The sequence below is a fragment of the Bubalus bubalis genome, chromosome 14 (genome assembly GCF_019923935.1).
Source record: "Bubalus bubalis isolate 160015118507 breed Murrah chromosome 14, NDDB_SH_1, whole genome shotgun sequence".
Classification (NCBI taxonomy): Eukaryota; Metazoa; Chordata; class Mammalia; order Artiodactyla; family Bovidae; genus Bubalus; species Bubalus bubalis.
Window position 1 is genome coordinate 19,418,966 of NC_059170.1, and position 21,367 is coordinate 19,440,332.

A 21,367-nucleotide genomic window follows, 5' to 3' on the forward strand; every position below is an offset into this window, starting at 1 on the left:
GCTTTCTCTAGTTGCAGCAAGTGGGGGCTGCTATTCATTGCTGTGCTCAGGCTTCTCACTGCAGTGGCTTCTCTTATGGTGGAGCATGGGCTCTATGGTGTGTGTGTGTGTAAGATCTTCCCGGACCAGGGATTGAAACCCTGTTCCCTGCATTGGCAGGCAGATTCTTAACCACTAGACCACAAGAGAAGTCCACCAGGTGACTTTAGTATTAATATCACATATTTAGACCTGGAAATTTGTGATTCTTAAAATTAAGAACCTCTTGGCATTTCACAATACCACCATTTTCTTTTCTTTTTTCTTCTTCCTTTTTTTTGACCATGCCATGCAGCTGGAATGATTTTAGTTCCCTGACCAGGGATCGAACCCCAGGCCCTTGTCAGTGAGAACACCATGTCCTAGCCACAGGGCTGCCAGGGAATTCACACTTAACTGTTTTCAAAATGTGCTTTTATCTTAACAAAGCAAAGTCATTAATTTACTTTCCAGATATATCAAACAATATCAAATAAAGAAAAGGGGAAGAAGTTCCAAAATACAGTCTGTGGCTTAACTAGATTCATATTTTGCATCTGCCCACCCTCACCCCGCTACCATTTAAAAAAACCTCAGCCTGGTTTCAGCTACTTTAAAGCAGAGACATTACTTTGCCAATAAAGGTTCGTCTAGTCAAGGCTATGGTTTTTCCTGTGGTCATGTATGGATGTGAGAGTTGGACTGTGAAGAAGGCTGAGCGCCAAAGAATTGATGCTTTTGAACTGTGGTGTTGGAGAAGATTCTTGAGAGTCCCTTGGACTGCAAGGAATTCCAACCAGTCCATTCTGAAGGAGATCAGCCCTGGGATTTCTTTGGAAGGAATGATGCTAAAGCTGCAACTCCAGTACTTTGGCCACCTCATGCGAAGAGTTGACTCATTGGAAAAGACTCTGATGCTGGGAGGGATTGGGGGCAGGAGGAGAAGGGGACGACAGAGGATGAGATGGCTGGATGGCATCACTGACTCGATGGACGTGAGTCTGGGTGAACTCCGGGAGTTGGTGATGGACAGGGAGGCCTGGCGTGCTGCGATTCATGGGGTCGCAAAGAGTCAGACACGACTGAGCAACTGAACTAAACTGAACTGAACTGAAGCAGTGTAAATACAAGTGTGTTTTGCTAGCAATATGATTCTGCTGCTCAGTAATTTTGAGCCCACTTTTTCAAAGTTTACCTAATTTGATTCTGGTCACCTTCTTTTTTTTTTTTTTTTTTTCCCTGCAGCCTTCCTAGAATGACTCTAGATCTGGAACTATTGGAGAGCATTTCCCCTTCCAGTTTTTAGTGGAAGCACTGATGGTGTGGGTGTTTACTTCATGCTTCCAATGAATCCCTGTTCAGGCCACCCCCATGGGCTGACTTTCAAAGAAGTCAAAGGCGTTTTGATGCAGCTTGAAGCAGACTGAACCACTGAACACATCAGTTTTCGTTTAACAGCAGCTTTCTCCATCCTGTCTTCTAGGGACGGCCAGGAGGTTGCTGTGGTTTACTTCCGGGATGGCTACATGCCAGGCCATTACAGCCTACAGGTTGGTGCTTTCCTTTAGCCCACTCTCTGCCTCCTGGGACCCACCATTGTTCCTCAGAGATTCCACACACGGATCTTAACAACTTGGGTTTTTCCCTGGGCCCTGGCTTCAGTTCTTCCTTGGGGAACTTCCTCTCCTCCCACAAGCTTTTTGCTACTTCTCACTCCCTAAACACACACACCGTCTGCCAGAATCTAAATCCTCGCGAATCCACAATGCTTCAGCCATTCACCTGAGTTTCTAGGGTTATGCTGGTAAATATGTAACCATAATCTCTCTGGGGAGGCACGCCCTTATTTATAGCATTTGCTGATTTCTATTGTAACTACTCCCATCATGACCAATTTCAAAGCTACCCAACTTAACATCTCTGAACAGAATTGGGAAGAGATGGGCACAATCAGCTCTCACTAGCCAATGCAAACCAGTTTCACTGCACCATTGACCAGTTCCTTCTTGCCAGCTCTTTTTTCTCTTTTATCTGCATCCAAAAGTTTTTATCTGCTGTCCATTCATACTAAGGACACTAATGATATCACCTTAGCTTACTATCTTACCATGTAGTTTCAAAATTGCATTCCACATCTACTGTTTCATTTAATCCTTACACCGTATGAGGTGTATAATTATCCCCATTATATAGATGGAGAAACTAAGATTTGTAGGGGCTTATCTAAGGTCCCACAGGGAGGTCCCAGGCTTTCTGACTCTCAGTCCAGTGTCTTTCCTAGCATATCAGTCTCTTCCTCCTGCCCCTGATCCACAACATGGAGAAGCTAATAGGAAGCCCTTCTTTCAGTTGGGAGAAGGTAAAGGAGAAAATAAGTTAGAAAATACCATGAGCAGTAGTCTGGGGATCCTGAGCGTTTGACTCCACCTTTGGGTGACCATGGGCAGGATCCTGCGTCTTTCTGGGCTCAGTTTCTGTAAACTGAGGGGACTATACTAGAAAACTGAGGGAGGTCCTTCCAGATCTATAATTCTTTGAGTGTAAGATCCTCTTTGAGGCCCAGCCTATACAGGGAGCAGCTCCACAGAGGTGGCAGCTCTATAGAAAGTCCTTTCCTCTAGAAAGTGGTTAGTGATAAGAACTTGCTGACTAGAGAAGAGAGAAACTGTCTATTGGGAAAAATGGATCCAGGTTCTAGGATAAGGGGCTTGAGGGAAAGGGCCAAAGAAAACTTTATTTAGAGTTAACAGGAAGGAAATTAATGCGCAAAGAGAACATTTTTAGTGAACTGAGAAACTCAGACCAGGTTTAGACATGGAGACAAATCCACTAGGCTTAGTGACTTGCTAGCAGATGGTGAGCAAGCCCCCTGCTCATCTCTGAGTTTTGCTTTCCCTCCTTTCCACATGGGGTACTTCCCTGGGTTTATCTCCGACATGCAGGGTACCTTTAGCTCTACCCAGAACACTAGCTTAGTTGTTAAGTGTCTGCAGTTATAGATGAAGACCAGGCAGAGGCGCTGCAGGTGAACATCAGAGGAGGGACATCACGTGTGGGGGTGAGAGTGGCATGGGGTGGTGGTGTTGCTCTTTTGGCTTTGGCCCTGATCCTGCTGTGGGCAGTTTGTTGTGGTCTGGAGTCAAGGACAGACTGTCTCTCTGGTGCCCTAGAAGAGGGGCTAGAGTGGGGGAGTGGGGCATGGCCCTCTGACGTTTCCCTGCCTCTCACACCCTGAACTCCTGGCCCACCAGACTGCTCGTCTTGCGATTATTCACCTGCACACCTTTGCTCATATTACTTTGTTAACCTGAGTGCCTCTTCCCTGTTGAGTCTCGCCTGTCACTCTCCCTGTTCTCTCAGATTTCCCCTCGTTAAATAGCAATATGTTTACTGAGCACCTGCAAAGCTTCAGGCGTTGTGTTAAACACTGGGGATACAACAGGAAATGAGAGCCAGACAAGAGTCCAGTTCCTGTGGAGCTCACAGTGTGCTCAGGGGGATGGTCATCAGAAAGCAAACAAAAGTAGAAAAAGTTTTTGTTCTTTTTTTTTCCTAGCTGGGGGAAACAACAGGGTGAAACAATAGAGAATTATGGAGAAATCATATTAAATAGGGTGGTTTGAGAAGGTGACTCTGAGCCAAGACTTAAGGATGAAAAGGATCCAACCATCCTTTAGAAAAGCCAAAATGACAAGAATCCCAGGTGGGGGGAAATGCAGCAAATGCAGGCCCTGAGGTAGACATGACATTTGTGTCTGAGAACTGACAGACCTGTGTGGCTGGAAGGTGGAAGGGGGGTGAAGGGATGGCCTGGAATGAAGTTGAAAAGGAGATAAGAAGTGTATCCTTACAGGATCCCTTACAGGAGAAGAACAGCAGTTTGTATTTTATTTGTAGTACAATAGGAAGCTGAGCTCATAAACAAGTGTCTCCTCCCCTTTCAAGCCTCCTCATCCACTGTTCACCCTTTCACCTTTTGTCATTTCCCCTTTTAGTCATGTGTCATCGTGCTAGGCTGTGAGCTCCCCAAGGGCAAGAACCCTGCATGTTAGGAGGAGGCCACAACTGCCTCACAAGTGTGTTACAAGGGCCCTGGGAGGTGATGCATGTGAGGATACCTGGCACCTGATGGATGCTCATTAAAGGTCAGCCAAAGTCAAAGTAGAATTCCATTTGGTTTCTTCACTCTGCAGAACTGGGAAGCACGCCTGCTCCTGGAGAGGTCATGTGCTGTCAAGTGCCCGGACATTGCCACCCAGCTGGCCGGGACCAAGAAGGTGCAGCAGGAGCTAAGCAGAGTGGGCGTGCTGGAGTCCTTGCTCCCAGGGCAGCCTGAGGCTGTGGCCCGCCTCCGTGCCACCTTTGCTGGCCTCTACTCACTAGACCTGGTGCGTGGACAGCCCACTTCTCCCGGCTCAGGCCTCCTCAGTACTGGGGACCCAGAGCCCAGTGTGTTGGGGAGGCTGCAGCTGGCGCTGGGCTGGACTTGAGTCAGTGATGCTCTGAGGTCCCCTGGAACCCTGGGAAGCGGGGCTGGAATCCACTGTAAGCTCCCTCAGCAAAGATGGAAATGGGGATGCTAACCAGGGAATGGGGCTGAGGTAGACAGCAAGAACTGAGGAGTATCTGTACCTGCTTTTCAGGCCTCGGGCTGCTCCTGAACTGTTGCCAGAGAAACCTGATACTCCCTGATACAGGGGGGTTGTCTTGTTCAAATAGTAGCATCCAGCCTAAGGGGCTTTATGGCCCTTCCTCTTCCTGCTCTTCCTCTGATGCTGCTCTGCACAACCAGCAGGACCTTGGCTCTGTGCTCTTTGGCCTTAGATGCTAGTGACTACTCTCTTGTCTCCTACCAGGGTGAAGAAGGGGACCAGGCTATCACCAAGGCCATTGCTGCCCCTAGCTGCTTCGTGCTAAAGCCTCAAAGAGAGGGTGGAGGTAGGTGGTGCCCCCTTTGCAGGGCTGCAGCCCCTGTGAAAGGGCTTGCAGGAGGTCACCAGTGCTGACCTGCACTTGCTGTGAGCACAGTTCCAGGCTCCAGGGGACATGAGAGGGACTGACACAGGTTTCCCACCTTGGACAGTGTCATGGGAGACCTTGTGATCACGTGCTGTGGAGCACAAGAGAATGTGTGAGGCAAACGTGATGACCTCTACACTACAGAAACACCCAAGCACCACAGAATGTGATTAACCAGCCCTAGAGGGTGTGAGCAAGTATAGTCTGAGGTGCCCGTGGGGGCACAGGAAGGGGCATATCAGGAGGTTGGATACCTTCCTGCCTGGTTTGAACTCTTTGGGGGCAGGGATCATATCTGCCTCATGAATCCAGTTATGATTTTTTTTTTTCTTGGCCTTAAGGGTTAGGTAGGCATCACAGGTAGAAAAGGGGGAAGAGCATTCCATACAGAAGGAGCAACCTCAGGCATAGGCTTCCACTGGTCCATGGAAGTGTGGTATGTTTGGAGGTTAATAAGTTAACTGCTGAGGCTGGAGTGCAGTGTGGGAGGTGGGAGAGGGAATGATTTGGTTTGGAAAAAATGGCTTGGGACCTGATTATAAAGGATGTTGAATATACGTAGGAAATTGGGCTTTATCCTATGGGTGGTGGGAAGCCATTAGCAAGTTTAAAGGAGGGGAGGGACACATGATGGATCCGTGTTTCAGCCATGGTAGAGCACATCTTGAAATGTGGGGAGACATTGGTGGTGGAGAGACCATAGAGGAGGCTGGTATAGTTGTCCAGAAGAGCAATGCAGAAGGCTGGGCCAGAGCTTGTGATGGTGTGGAGTACAGACTGAAGAGCCATGTCTGAGTTAGTGACAGGTAATGGACAGGGAGGACATCAGTGACTCGGGAATGCCTTTCACTTGATTGGGTGTAGAAGGGCCCAGGAGGAGCAGACCCAGGCAGAAGTAATGAGCTCTGTTCAGACATGCTGAGTTGGATTTGGTAGCCCTGGAATATCTGTGATGTTTAGAGCAGGGAGCTTTAGCTAAAGATTTGGGAGTTAACAAGTTATAGGCTATAGATGAAGACTTGGAAGAGATCTCCCTGAAAAAGAGTGTGTACACGGAGGAGAGATCAAGCGTAGAGGAATGATTCCTTGGAAACCCCAACATTTAAGAGGGGCAGGAGCCAGTCAGGGAGGCTGAGAAGGAACAGCCATAGTCAGGTAAGAGGAGAACCAGGGCAGGATGGTATGGTGGGAGGTGTGTCCGCTTTTGTAAGCGCTCTCCTGTTAAGGTGACATTTTCCTCCTTGGAGAACAAGCCTGCCCTGGGTTCACTGAGCTGCTGTCAGGAACTGATGCTCTTGACTTGCCCACATGGCCCTAGAAGTGGGAGTACAGGGTAGAGAAGGTGGGCAGAGGGTCCAGGGTGACTGGTTAGTGAAATTGCAGGTAACAACCTATACGGGGAGGAGATGGTACAAGCCCTGGAGCGGCTGAAGGACAGTGAGGAGAGAGCCTCCTACATCCTCATGGAGAAGATTGAACCCGAACCTTTTAGGAATTGTCTACTACGACCCGGCAGCCCTGCTCGAGTGATCCAATGCATTTCAGAGCTGGGCATCTTCGGGGTCTATGTCAGGTGAGCCAAGCAACATGTTTCCTTATGTAGTAAATGAGGCCAAGGACCTAAGATCTGCCTACCTCACAAGGCTATCAAATGAAGTCCAGATGACAAGTGCTTTGCAACTATAAAGGAAATTCCAAGTGATATCAAGATGGCTAACAATATAACCCTGGACTAGGAGACCCCAGGGAAGAAAAGTTTAAGTCCAGTCCCAGGGCATCTGGGATGCTGTGGATTTGAAAAGCTGAGTGGCCCCTGGGCTCGGACTTAAGCACTAAAGAATCAGGAAGAAGACAGCTGGAGAATTTGTAAGAACAGTTTCTGGTCCCTCATCACTTCCTGCAAAATACTCGCTCCAAGAACAGAGCGAGGAAGGAATGCCAGATCCTACCATGCTCCCCACCAGAGCCTGCCCTCTCTATAATCTTCCCCTCCAACCATTCCACTTACAGCATCTCTGCCTGCCAATTCCTCCCCACCCCCTACCGCCATCTTGAGAGAGAGGTAGAGAAGGAAACTTAGAGCTACAGAAGATGAAATGTGAGCCTGGCATCACGCTAAATGCTTTTCTGATTTTCTTTAAACTTTGTCACGATCTTAAAAAGTGAGAGGTATTATCCCTGTTTTAAATTGAGGAAATTGATATTTGGAAAGGCTGAGTAACTTGCTTCAAAGACAGAGCTAATAATATCCACGCTAGGATGCAAACCCAAATCTGATTCAGAAATCCGAGCACTGTCTCAGGTGTAGTCAGTCACCCATGTACTGCTCAGCTGGGGCCAAGGAAGGTCTTGGGTTTGAGGGCTGAGTCCAAGTGATGGAGTTGTGTGTCTCCTGCCCCCGTTTCCATAGGGAGGGAAAGACACTTGTGATGAACAAGCACGTGGGACATCTGCTTCGAACCAAAGCCATCGAGCACGCAGATGGCGGTGTGGCGGCTGGAGTGGCAGTCCTGGACAACCCGTACCCTGTGTGAGGGCACAGCCAGGCCCACCCGACTGCACTGCAAAGAACTTCCACCCTTTACGGTCATTTCTCGCCTGCCCTCCCATTACCTTGTGAAGGCTGCTCTCTTCTAGAGATTTCCAGGGTCTTCATGGAAGGGCAGATGCTGGGCACTTTCCCCCCTCTCCCCCTCCCCGCCCCCAGCTTTCCCTTCTGAGAACCAGAAAAGCTGTGTTTCCCTTAGGTGTGATCTAGAGGCCCCTAAATCCTCAGGGTGTGGATACAGCTGAAAGGAAGCTGATTTGAGGTCAGGGTCCATAACCTTGCCACCCTCGTGTTAGCCTCTTGTCAGCCTTTCCAGCAGGTTCTGGACCTGGGCTAGGACTGAGGGGTAGGAGGAAAAGGGTAGGGGCACAGCCTTTCCCCACCTCTGCCTTAAATAAAACTACTTGGCTGATTCTGTGATTTATTTCTTTGCACATTTAGGGGAGGGAGAAGCTATAATCCTAGTCAGCCCACTTCAGATAGATTGGAGCAGGGGAAGGAACTCGGCTATAATCAGTCTCCCTAGCTCCAGATCCTATGGATAGGACCCTGAAATTTCAGTCCTTAGTCACTCACTAATGCTCCCACAGGATCACAGGGAAGAGAGACGGTCTCTAGCAGAGAGAGCAACCATGATCAAGCATTACAGTTATGATGTGGCTTTAGTTGCTTTCCTACTTAGCTCAAGAACTTGTCAAAGGGCCTGGAAGCCCTGGTGAAAATGAAAGTGTAGGTTGCTTAGTCATGTCTGACTCTTTGCGACCCCATGGACTGTCAGGCTCCTCTGTCCATGGGATTCTCCAGGCAAGAATACTGGGTTGCCATTCCCTTCCCCAGGGGACCTTCCCGACCCAGGGATTGAACCTGGGTCTCCAGCATTGCCCTGCCTAGCGCTGCCTAGACCCAAAATTCTGGAAGGAATGTTGGGATATTCCTGAGGAAAATCACTCCCCTTCCCATCCCCCACACAAATCAGAGCAGCCAGTAAGTATATACTGTGTAAGACACTGAGAAAGCAAGTCACCACCTTCATGAAGTCACAGACTTTATTCCTACAACCACAGGGCCTGAGTACAACTTCGGTAGGAAAAAAGAGCTTCATCTGAGAACATCTCTCATGGGCAAGACTGTTCAGGGGGGCTGGGAACAGAGGACAAGAAAAGCGAGCTCCTCTGGTCCTGGCAGCATAATACAGGTATTCCTTCAAAGACACAAATGATCTGAAAGCCCTCCGGAAACTGAGGCTGCCTGCAGAGCCCCTGGAACAGATGGCAGACAGGCACTGCCATCTGGTACAAAAGGGAATTCAGACCCACAAGAGAAGCAACAAAACGTTTTAAAAAATAATCATTCTTTCAGGACTCACAAACAGGCATTTCTCGGGGCAAGTGCATGCCCAAGATAAGTACTGGTGCTTCCTGAGAGAGATGACATAGGATTAGAGTTGCTTCCCTGTTTCAGTCCATGCCCTCATTTGCCCACTGAACACTTGGGTTTGGGACATGACCTTCAGGTCCCTTCAGGGCTCCAAGGGCTCTTTGCAGTCTAGGGGCACAGCCTGAGGCTGACCTGGGCCCTCTCGCATCTGCCTGGCGGTCGCAGGAAGTTGCCTCCACCCAGAAGCAAAGATGGTCCTCGGTCCCAGACAGCTGGACAAGGGAAGTGTTGTGGGTCAGCACTGGCCCTCAGCACTCCTGGATGGGGGCAGGGAGGGTGGGCAAAACTTTGGAAAGCCAAGCAGGGGGTAATCCTGGGTTCCAGGCAGGGTCTTATTCATTGGATGGTCAAGCAGCGGTGGCTGAAGAGCTGGGTGATGATGGATGGGTCGACTACAGTGGACGTGTCCCCCAGGTCGTGGTCATTCTGAGCGATCTTCCGAAGCACCCGCCTCATGATTTTCCCTGGGGGTCCACATGCTTCTGGTTACCTGGTGACAACACACTGACCCACTCCGGCCCTGCCAAAAGCTTCCATCCACGCATACTCACCACCAGTGGGCCTTGGCCCATCCAATCCCAATCCCTAGAGGCCTCTGAACATACCTGAGCGAGTTTTAGGCAATCCAGGTGCATTCTGGATGTAATCCGGTGTGGCAATGGGGCCAATCTTTTCTCTAACTGTAACCAACAAATCATTACACATTTTTCCAGTACCCTTAGCCAGGCTGCCCAAAACCAAGGCAGAGATGGCTTTGTTCCCAACCTAATCATTCTCAGGCTCACTTTTTGTCTTTCTCTCTTTTTAACACATTGTCTCTTTACTTTCTCATTGTATATTAATTCACCCTCATGGAACTCAAGCTCTAGAATCAGCCTGCTAGAGTTGAAATTCACTTTACTTGCAGTGTGGCCTCGAACAAGTGATTTATTCCTAAATTCTCTGAGCCTCAATTTCTTCATCTTTAGAAGGAGAGTAACAATAGGATCTATTTCATGGAGGTGTGTGCTCTCAGTTGTTCAGTTGTGTCCAGCTCTTTGTGACCCCATGGACTGTAGCCCACCAGGCTCCTCTGTTCATGGAGTTTTCCAGGCAAGAATACTGGAGTGGGTTGCCATTTCCTACTCCAGGGGATCTTCGTGACCCAGGGATTGAACCCATGTCTTCTGCATCTCCTGCATTGGCAGGCAGATTCTTTACCACTGTGCCACCTGGGAAGCTTCATGGAGGTGACTAGAGATTAAATGTATTAATGCATTTAAAATGCTTAGTTCAGTGGCACAAAGAAAGAATTCTACAAATGTCAATCATTATTAACATGATGGAGACTGAGTGGGAAGAGGGCAGTCAGCCCCTGGGATCAGTTTGTGGTTTGAGAAACTAGCTCACTACAGCCCCTCCCCACAACCTGCTGTGGTGACTGGGCCATCAGGACAGACCTGGCAATCCCTGCCCAGGGAAGCTCCTTACTCTGCTTCTTGAGCTCCTCAGTAAGAGCTGGGCTGAAGATGTGGCCATCGCACAAGGTGACAAAACAGTAGAGGCATTCGCCCTTCACAGGATGAGGGTGGCCAACCACGGCTGCCTCTGCAACAGCCTTGTGTTCCACGAGTGCTGACTCCACCTCTGCCGTGCTCAGCAGGTGTCCTTGGCAAGGGAAAGGAAGTGGCCATGAGAGAGACCCCAGCCCCTGTTCCATCTGTCCCAATAAGGCAGTCCCGGTCTGGTCAAACAGGGACAGCCTTTCATTCATTCCTCAAGGGACATTGTTGCCCACCATCCTGGTTCCCCTCCTCCCAGTGTTTATTACTCTTCAGTGTTTATTACTTCAGCCCAGAAATGAACGCTGCACTCCAGGTGTGGTCTGGCTCTCTTAGAAGGCTTTGGCTGCAAGTTGCTGGGCGAGCAGGGTTAATGAGAAGGGAAGATGGTCCCTGGCCCTCACCAGATACGTTCAGCATGTCATCGATCCTGCCGGTGATCCAGTAATAGCCATCCTTGTCCCGCCGGCAGCCTGGGAGGGGAAAATAAATACACCACAGTAGGATACCGCAGCGATCCGCATCACCAAACTGCTGTACCCACGGCAACAGCCTCCTAACAAGTCTTCCTGCTGTGCTAGCCAGGCTCCAAGACGGTCACACCAACCTCCATCTCCTGGTATCTGTATCCCTGTGTAGTCCTTTATCTCACTGTACTAGGGTTTGTCTCCTGAGCAATCACATTTGGCAGAGATGATAGAATGTCATTTCTGAGATAAGATTATAGAAGACACTGTGGCTTCTATCTTGGTTGCATTCTCTCTGATTATTTGCTCTGGGGTCAGCCAGCTGTCATGTCATGAGTAGCCCTATGGAGAGGTCCATGTGGCAAGGAACTGAAGGTTCCTGCCAACAGCCACATAAGTGAGCTTAGGAGTGGGTCCTCCAGGCTCAGTCAGACCTTTAGATGACTGCAGCCCCAACCACAGGTTGACTGCAACCCACAAGAAATTCTGAATAAGAACCACCAGCAAAGCCACTCACAGAATCCTGATCCTCAGAAACTATGAGATAATTATTGTTGTTTTTAGCTGCCAGGTTTGGAGTTAATTTGTTCCATGGCAATAGATAACTAATATACTGACCTAAAGTCTATTCTCCATAAAACAAGCAAAGTTATTTTCTAAATAATATATAAATTATAATCACTTCTCTGCTTAAAAAGCCTGATGGTCTCCCACCATACACTGGATAAAATCCAGATTCCTCACCATAGCTCACAAGGCCCTGTATTATCTCCCTTTCCAACTTGATACAACATTCTTGCTGTTGCTCACTACATTCCAGCTACACAAGCTTCAGTCTGTTCATCAGACATTGCATGCTTATGTCTCTCTGGTACAGAACATTCAGTTTTACTCCAGATATTCCCATACCTGGCTGCTTCTTTAGGTCTCTGGTCAAATAACACTTCAAAGAAACGTCTCACCATCCCATGTATGGTGGCTGTCCCTGCAGTATTTATTTGCTGAATTTATTGCCTGTCTCTCCTCACTAGAGAGGATGTAATGTAAACCCCATGAGAGCAGAGACCTTGCCCACCTTATTCATGGTAACATCTCCTGTGCTTAGATAAGTAGTACATGCTCAATAAATATTTATGGAAGAATGGATTGGTGGATGGACACATGGGCAAACATAGGCTCCAGACATGGGGACGCACATGACATGGTAATACATACTGCCATGTGCTGCCTCTCTTTCAGCCCAGCAGTGATGGAAACAAGAACATTTTCTCTCATACATCAAATCTCAGCACCATGCTGAGAGCCTTTCTGCAACACTCATTCCTGTTCCTGTGGTCTTCTCTGTATCTCTGACTGGATATTACACATTGATACATAAGACACATCCCTAACCAACTCTTCTTGAAAATGAAAGGGGATGGTACATGTCTTAGTGGGAGGTGTGGGAAAGGGATAGCCAAGGCTCACCATCTCCTGTCACGTAGTACCCGGGGAACTTCTTAAAGTAGGTGGTCTCAAAGCGTTCGTGGTTCCCATAGACCGTGCGCATGATCCCTGGCCAGGGCTGCTTGAACACCTGGAGGATGAGGAAGTGGTAACCATCTGCTACACTGTCTCACAGGAAGACAGTTACGTCTTTGCCAAACCTTAGAAGAAATAGCCTGAATGCCATTCCCAAGAAGTAGAACAAAGTATATGCTTTGGAGACAGATAATCTAGGCTTGGAATCCTAACTCTGCCACTTACTAACTGTGTGGCCTCAGGTAAGTAACTTGAGGTCTTTGAGTTTCAGGATCCTTATCTGTAAATCAGAGAAAATAATTTCTACCTGCCAAAGTTATTTTGAGGATTAAATTAATAGTATGTGGAAGCTGCCTAGCACATGCTCTGTTAGTAATAAGCATTTAGTAAATTTCAGTCTCTTTTTTTAAAAAAAATTATTTTTATTTATTTGGCTCCGCTGGATCTTAGTTGTGGCATGCGGGATGTAGCTCCCCAACCGGGGATTGAACCCAGCCCCCAGCATTGGGAATGTGGAGTCTTAGCTGCTGGACCATAAGGGAAGTACCTTGAGTCTCCTTTTAGGTAATCCCTCAGGGATGCAGGTACAATTTGATACAAATGAAAGCAGTTACATAAAAATGTGGGACCCACACATAAGTAAGTAATTATTGCCCCAATCAGTAATGTCCTGTGGCAGCAGATTGGTGGGATGGACAGAACTCTATTCTAAGACTCAGAGGACCTGGATTCAAGTCTTGCCCATGTTACTAACTTGCTCTTTTAAAAGTGTGTTAGTCACTCAGTCATGTCCGACTCTTTGGGACCCCAGGAACTGTAGTCTGACAGGCTCCTCTGTCCATGGGATTCTCCAGGCAAGAATACTGGATTGGGTAGTCATTCCATTCTCCAGAGGATCTTCCCCACCCAGGGATCGAACCCAGGTCTCCTGCATTGCAGGCAGATTCTTCACCGTCTGAGCTACCAGGGAAGCTTGCTCTTAGTAAAAACAAAGTGGGTTGGAGGGTGAGGGTGCTAATGATCTCCCTACAACTACTAAATGATCACAACAGCTTACATTTATCAAGCACCAACTCTTAGGTTCTGTGCTAAATAAACCCTTCACATGAATCATCTAATCAATCCAGCAACCACAGGGGATAAAGATACTGCTGCTATTGCTGTTTAGTTGCTAAGTCGTGTCCGACTCTTTTTTGCGATCCCAGGGACTACAGCCCTCCAGGCTTCTCTGTCTATGGGATTTCCCAGGCAAGAGTACTGCAGTGAGTTGTCATTTCCTTCTCCAGACAAAGGTACTATTGTAACTCTTTTACAAATGAGAATATTTATGTTCAGAGGGGTTAGGTAACTTATCTAGAGTCACACAAGAGGCAGAGCCAGGTTTGCACCCAGGCAGGTTGACTCTGGAGCCTATACGATTTTCCACAATGTCTTTGAGACCCAAAAAGGCACCATCAGGTATCTTTGAGTAAGCCCTTAAGAGTCTTGTGGGCCAAAAGGCCTAGAGGCAGGCAAAATATCCAGAAGGATTGCCCCACTAGGGTCTCTCTGCAGAGGATAAACCCTCAACCAGGGAGCTTTAGCCAAAAGCAGCTACCAGGAAAGGTTAGGTTCTAAACTCTAAAGGAAAGCACACTGTGCCCTTTTGTGGACCATCCTCCCCTCCCCCTCATCAAAGACCCACAAGGGCCAGGATCTCACCAGATAGCCTTCAGCTTCACCTTCCAACTCTTCCCCAGACTCATTCAGGATCGCAGGAGCTACCCCGAAGAATGGGAAGGTCTAGAAGCAAACAGGAGACAGGACTCACAAGGAGGAATGAGACAACTCTGACTCAACTCTCTACCTCTAGGGAGCCCCAGAGCCCCAGATTCCCCACACCTATCAGTCCAGCCCCCCACCCTCTACCTAGGCTGAATGCCCCAAGACTCTCCCCAGCCTAGCCCAGGACCAGCCAGGGGAGCCTCACTCACAGCAGAACCAGGCTTCATGGGTATGGCCCCAGGGAGTGGGGTCAGCATATGGCCACCCTGTGGAAGTCAGAGACCAGGGGTTTGAGTCACTCTTCGCACACTGTGCCTGAGCCCCAGCCTTCTGAACCTGTTACTCACTGTCTCTGTCTGCCAGAAGGTGTCCACAATGGGGCAGCGCTGCGCACCTACCACCTGGTGGTACCAGAGCCAGGCCTCAGGGTTGATAGGTTCGCCCACAGTTCCTAGCACCTGTAAGGACGCCCGGCTGTGCCTTGGGCAGGACAGTGGGGAGAAAGGGAGGCTCTGAGCACCACTAGGAACCAGGAAGACATGCACAGGCTCTTCTTCCCCCTCCCCTATTCCAAGCCAGGGTGTTAGAATAATGGGATGGAAAGGACTGTGCAAAGGCCAGCAGCAGCTCTGAGGGACACTCAAGGGGCAGCAGCCAGAGAGGGGTCTCACTTGGTAACAGGCTCATCTCCAAACTTCATGAGCAGACGGATGGCTGTAGGTGCTGTGTAGAACTTGGTCACCTTGTACTTCTCCACGATATTCCATAGGCGGCTCACATCCGGGTATGTGGGAATCCCCTCAAACTGACCCCAATAATGGCTGGTCATTTTCAGTCCTTCTCAATAGCCCCTCCATCCCCCTACCATACCCTTAGGCTCAGTATTTTGCCTTTTCTGACAAATCCTTGTCTTCACACCCTTACCAGACAAGCCAAGAGATCTTCCCACTCAGCATATACAACCCTCTGAGAACTCCTCTTTCTCAAGGAAACAGGTCATCGTATAAGTCCCTCTGCCTCTAGGCAAGGTGGCTTTAGGAGGTCATCACCCAGGATCATCTTGTCCATCCCCTAAATAAACCAGGTAGCCATGGGTCCCAGCACCCTTCTTACCAAAACACTGGTGGCACCATTGGCCAGTGGCCCATAGGTGACATAGGAATGGCCAGTGATCCAGCCAATGTCTGCGGTGCACCAGAACACATCCTCCGCATGAAAGTCAAACACATACTTGAAGGTTGTGGCCACATAGAGCATGTAGCCCCCAACCGTGTGTACCACGCCCTGTGGAGAGAATAAGGCCTCAAGGTGGGCTCACCCTCGCTGACTACCAAATGTAGAGGAAAAGCCTCCCCACGGATTCTGGCCCTGCCAGCACTGCTTTCACAGCATCCATCTCTCTTCCATCCTGCTTTCTCCACGTTCCCACTTCACACACCACATGTATTTATATAGTCAGTCCATCATCCACACTCACACCCTAAGATGGTATTTCTGAACCACCCACATTACTTTCACACACATGAACCCTTTTGGTACACTCACATCTAATAGTGTCTCTGTTGTGTGTTTGTGTACACACATTCAATTATACATTGACAGAATGAGAGTGGGGAAAAAAGATAATCTTCTTTGCTTGCTCCATTAATATCTCATCCCTACCAGGCTCCTCCATCCACGGGATTTTCCAGGCAAGAATACTGGAGTGGGTTGCCATTTTCTTCTCCAAGGAAAGAGAGGCCCAAATCGTGTCTCTAAAGGTTCATTGAGGAACATTCCAAAGCTTGTGGAGAGAATAATTTATGGATGTGGCGAGTGGAAGGTAGAGTGACATATCTTTTAAGTCAGAGTTCTAAGTGTTTCCAGTTCCCACACTGCTCTGGGAGGGACTAGATATTACCAGTGTGGCATATGGAAGGGATTGAACTCTAAGAGCTGTAGTCAAGAAGGCAAAGAGGGATCCCTGTGCCCACTCTTGGCCTTGACTTTACAGGCAGCTCTTCTTCAACCAAACCACGTGAGTATGGGCAGGAAACACAGATGTCAGCCCCATGGATTTATCCTTTCCTCCTTTTCTGGGCACCCTGAGGCTCCCCACTTGAATTTTCTGACCTTGGGCTTCACCATCAGTGATTGAGGATTTATGTCAATTTGATTTAGAAAAGGTAATGTGATATTTCTGAAACTCAGAGTTAAATTTCATGTCATTACATGCTTCCTCAGAAACTCACTTCTCACCCTTACACAGTGTATGTACACACACACACACACACACACACACACACACACTTGCCTTGGGTTTGCCTGTGGAGCCACTGGTATACAGGATGAAGAGTGGGTCTTCAGCATCACACCATTCAGGCTCACACTCATCCCCTGCCTTCTGCATGAGTTCATGCCACCACAAGTCAACCCCCTCATTCCAGGAGATCTGCAGGGGGAAGAAAATAGGAATGGGCAACGAGGAATTGTGAACAGATCAGGCTGGGGGCAAAATTCACCCCTACCTAGCACCTGGAGAGGCCAGGGCGGGAGTGGCAGATGGAGGTCCTGAGAGGGAGGAAGGGCCCAGAGAGGGTGAAATGGGGCAGGGAGAACAGAAACAGAACAGGAGGCTTCTTGGGTACTCCCAGCACCCTGCTTCAGAACTTCTCTCACCTGGCCTCAGGTGGAGGCGGCCCCCTTGGTTGGTCCCTTCTCGCTCTTCAATTCCTAGCTTAAATGTCACCTTCTTGGAAAGGTTTAACCTAAACAGCATCTGATAGGCTCCCAGACCCACCCTCACCCCTACTATTCTTCTTCTTTTTTTTTTAATCAGCTTGTGAGATTAGTTTCCCAACCAGAAATTGAACATGGGCCCTTAGCAGTGAAAGCGCAGAGTCTTAACTCTGGATGGCCAAGGAATTCCCACCCCTGCTATAATTCTTGATCACAGCACCTTATTCTTTACCACATAGCACATATTTCCAGTTATTTTATTTAGCTGTTTACTTGATTACCGTCTCCCCAGATAGTGATCTCTATGAGTACAGTGGCATGTCTATCTTTCTTGCCCACCCCCCTAAATCTCCAACACCTAGTAAAATGCCTAGCACTCAACAGGCACTCAATAGGCATACACAGGCCTGTATACACACATATGTACTTATGGGACTAGTGGCTCATCAGCAGGGATGCAGATACCACACAATTCAGAAATGCAGAATTAGTCAGAGCCTGCAGGTGAGGTGGGTACCTGACCCCAATAGTTAGTAGCAAAAGAAGTCAACAGATGTTGGTCCAAGCATCTTTTTTTGCATGTACGGACAATCATCCACATCTGGAGGTTCCTACTCCAGCTCTGCCCCTGCCCCTATACCAGTGGTACCAATGGGTTTCTCATAAAGACACTTCCTTGAGGTTCCATTCAGAAGGAAACTTTGCTTTAAGTTGGTGGAAAAGGATCAAGGTGGATTTCTCCCAGTAGAAGGATGTCCCTCTAATACTGAAGTGTCTTTCGGATCTGTCATCCTGAAATTTTTGTAAACTCTCCTTGAAACTGTTTTACTTTCTGAATTATATCACCTGTGTGAAAACTGGTTTTAAGTCTACTCTTTGCTGAGTGAAGTTGTATTCCCTGAGTTTGTCCAAAGTTGCACTGGATTTCGATTCCCAGTTCTGCCACTTCCTAGATATATATGACCATGGGCAAGCCACTCTATCTCAAGTTACTCATTTTTAAAATGAGGATAGTCATTCTTGCCCTGATAGTCTCACAGGATTTTGGAAACATGAAAGGAAATCTGTTATTACCTAGTAAACATCAAGCCTTGGATTGTCTGGGTGGGCAGAGAAGACTGATGAATGTCAGGAAGGTGAAAAGTTAATTCCACTGAACTCCTCTGGGAGGTGAAATAAGAGTGTGATGATGGAAACTATTGTAGGTTTGGTTTAACTGTCACAAAACTGTTTCATATTCATTACTTCCGTGTTCTATAGTCCCAACTGGCAGGTAGACATGATAGTATAAGAGGAAACATCCTATTCCTCTCATTATATGGTTATATAGTAATTTATTGTGTGCATATTTGGTTTAAAAGCCTCACAGTGTTAGACACATACCTTGATAAATTAAAAATTACCATTCTCCTTTTTCTGAACTATCTGTCTCTTACTCTGGAGAATTTGAAGTTTCTGGCATGACAAGTCCAGGTCAAGAGAGACACCATTAAGAAGAAAAAGAACAGAGAGAAGGTCCCCACAAGCTAGAAAATACAAAAATACACCCTACTTTTTTTTAAATTGGAATAGCCATACAGGTTTATACATACATCATCACATGAATAATTTTTTGCCCACCAGATGATCTACTTGAGATGAGGGCACTAATGTGTTTAAGAAGAAGTGTGTCAATAGTGCTTTGAGCAAATGCAGCTAGTCTGTGGTGCTGGTGTGGATGGTCACAGAAAAGGCACTAGGTACACGTAAGAGCAAAGCACAGTTACACTGTGGCAATGAGGGGACTCTTGTAATCTTGTAAAACTGCTTCCTTTGTGGGTGTGGGTAAGGACGGTGGGGTGGGTACTCCAGGTGTGGAGCTGATAACCAGCACCAGGAAGCAGGCTGAGAGCAATCAGTGGCACACATATTGGTTGTGAATTAGGTGTATACCTATGAGGGCCCAGGGCTTAGAACCAGGAAAAGGTTTGCATTTTCTGAAATAAGAATCAAGGAGCTGGCCTTTGTTGTTGGACCAGGAAAGCCTTAAGGAGGGCAGCTGCCAGGTGTGAGAGAGGAATATGAGGAAGCTCGTAGGTAATATGTTTGAGGAAGGTCCCTGCCAACTGTAACAGGCCCTCCCTTGAAGACTGCTTAAGAATGAGGGGTTTGGAGCTCTGCCAAGATTTCTACTGTTTTGACTACAGTTCTCAGGCCAACCAACCTGGGTTTTGTAAGCCGATTTTTATGGTCTTTGGGTTTTTGGTAACTGAGTCTTTTTACCTCCAAGAAATAAAATTCCAGGAGCCTGTGGCCTAACAACCTCTGGTATTAAGAATTTTAAGAGTTTATTTCTTTTCTAAACTCCCTTTTAGAAATGCCAGCCTGTCTGCTATATTAGAAATAATAAAAGCTAACATTTATGGAGCAGTTACTATGTGTCAAACACCTTACCCCATACTGACAAAACCCTGTCACGTAGGTACAGTTTTATCCTTATTTTAGAGACGGGGAAACTGAAGTAAAGGAGCTTAAGAAACTTGCCCAAGTTCCCATATAGCAGGTAACAGAGCCAAGATGTGAAGCCAAGTGGTCTGACTCCAGAGCCTATATTCTAACCACTAAGTTTGTTTCCTCTTTCAAGAGAAAAGTCTTAGGTCCCTGCCTGAGTTTTCAAATGAAAACATTTTCCCCTAAGACTCAGATCTGTATCCACCATGTTAATGAGAAAAGAGAAAAGGTGTATTATATTTACCATTAGCCTAAGAGGTTGATCATAGCAGATTTAGAGTAAGACATACTATGAGGATGGTAAAACTCAGAGGAATAGAGTGGCTTTTATGTTTTGTTTTAGCAAGCAAAGAGGTTCTTTTAAAGCATTTACTATCATGTCTCCATTACTGATAAGGGAACTGAAGTCCAAAGAGAAGGGGTGACTCATTTAAGGTCATATAGCTAAAAATTGGTCTCTGGACTCCAAACCCAGTCTCTCCTCTATACTAATCAGCTTTGAGTCCCCACTTAAGAGTCTCTCTTCTTAGAATCACCTACAATGTAACTTTTGTTCAATTTAGCATTTAATTATATCAGAGTTTATGTGTAGTTTGTAAATCCCAAAGTAGTTTATAAATATATTTAGGAGCCTTCTTCTCAGCTGCCAACTTGATGGTGATTCCCAAGGTCAAGGTCTGCATCCCCTCTACCTGTTCCTCCTCCTGTCTTTCCTGGTTCTGCCTCAGCTAAGTGTACAGTAAAAACTTTCTGAAAGACTGCTTGGTCCTCTCTCCCACAATGGTCCTGAGAAGCAGGAGTGAAATGGGATGTCTGTTGCTACCTCTCTGAGATCCATGCTCTATGCCAATTCAGAACAATAAGCATTTGGTCTCATGACCCTTCAGAGTGACTTAGACTAACTAAGGGTAGAGAGAAGGGGGTTAGGTATGGCAGTCACCTCAATGGGGTGAACAGGCAAAGAGCAGTTGGACAAGCAAACAAGCATGCAGGAAAGCAGTGCCCAAGGCAATGCAGAGGTGGATACCTGGGGCCGGATGTGCTTGGGTTTCTCTTTCTGCTTACCCTGTTAAGAGCCCACGGAAAGGGTGGTGAGCAGGGTCCAAGGATAGGGGAGGGGGAGGGAAGGGTCAATGTGCCCCAAACCTCTGGCAGCTTCCTTTCCCTCTGGTTCCTCTCTCACTGGTCCTCCCAGCCTCCATTTTCCTGATTCTGTTCACAGCCTCTATACACTCAGAACCCCAAATGCTGACAGGGTCTCCAATGTTCCTAGACCAGACTGAAGTCTGTCTAGCTCTAAGACTACTCAAAGCCTCTCAAGTCACAGAATTTAAGAAACCCTCTGTCCTTCTGGACCCTGGAGCTTTTATCCTTTATGCCCCTTAGACCTGGAGGCTACCACTGGGCTTTTTCATCAGAAGCATGTATCCAAAGCTATCAAGGGCCATCTATTGAGGGGCAGATCCTGGTCTTTCCATGGTGGGACCACATAGGTAGCCCACCCCAAACCAAAGCCCAGTATTTAAGATGACTACATATAGTCACCCAGGTCAGCCCATTTCTAACCCAAGCCCAATCCCTAAAGATCCCTGATGCCCATCAGAATACTCCAACCAGCACAGGAGTCTTCCTCACAATCTCTTGTGCTAAGTTCCCAAAGCTCCCTACCTACATCCAAGGTCAAAGTCCCCTATCTCCAGCCAGCCCTGCCAGGGAGGCCATTCCGAGGACTGCTCCTAGATCCTCAGCATTATAAGGAAACAAAGATGGACATCAGGAACTTCCTGGGGAGGAAGAGGGAGCCAGTTGGAGCCCAGAGGAGGGCATAACGGTACCAGACTCAC

The 21,367-nt window shown here is 47.7% G+C and overlaps 2 protein-coding genes across 5 annotated transcripts in view; one reads left to right on the plus strand and one right to left on the minus strand.

The window, feature by feature from the left end:
• GSS (glutathione synthetase) overlaps positions 1-15,121 on the plus strand; it is a 31,218-nt gene extending 16,097 nt beyond the window's left edge. For both annotated transcript variants that reach the window (XM_045162621.1, XM_045162620.1), the window contains exons 9-13: positions 1,502-1,568; positions 4,212-4,406; positions 4,875-4,956; positions 6,421-6,610; positions 7,448-15,121. In XM_045162621.1, coding sequence (XP_045018556.1) covers positions 1,502-1,568; positions 4,212-4,406; positions 4,875-4,956; positions 6,421-6,610; positions 7,448-7,571 — 658 coding nt within the window. In that variant the 3' untranslated portion in view covers positions 7,572-15,121. The remainder of the gene's footprint in view (positions 1-1,501; positions 1,569-4,211; positions 4,407-4,874; positions 4,957-6,420; positions 6,611-7,447) is intronic.
• ACSS2 (acyl-CoA synthetase short chain family member 2) overlaps positions 8,618-21,367 on the minus strand; it is a 46,071-nt gene continuing 33,321 nt past the window's right edge. Inside the window, exons 8-19 of one of the 3 annotated variants that reach the window (XM_044927710.2) lie at positions 20,551-20,589; positions 16,609-16,746; positions 15,429-15,599; positions 14,987-15,120; positions 14,663-14,795; positions 14,525-14,581; positions 14,253-14,333; positions 12,498-12,606; positions 10,968-11,036; positions 10,493-10,669; positions 9,628-9,702; positions 8,618-9,512 (exon numbers count right to left, since the gene is read on the minus strand). In XM_044927710.2, the coding sequence (XP_044783645.2) occupies positions 9,475-9,512; positions 9,628-9,702; positions 10,493-10,669; positions 10,968-11,036; positions 12,498-12,606; positions 14,253-14,333; positions 14,525-14,581; positions 14,663-14,795; positions 14,987-15,120; positions 15,429-15,599; positions 16,609-16,746; positions 20,551-20,589 (1,221 nt within the window). In that variant the 3' untranslated portion in view covers positions 8,618-9,474. The remainder of the gene's footprint in view (positions 9,513-9,627; positions 9,703-10,492; positions 10,670-10,967; positions 11,037-12,497; positions 12,607-14,252; positions 14,334-14,524; positions 14,582-14,662; positions 14,796-14,986; positions 15,121-15,428; positions 15,600-16,608; positions 16,747-20,550; positions 20,590-21,367) is intronic. The other 2 variants (XM_006048084.4, XM_006048085.4) reach the window with 2 other exon arrangements.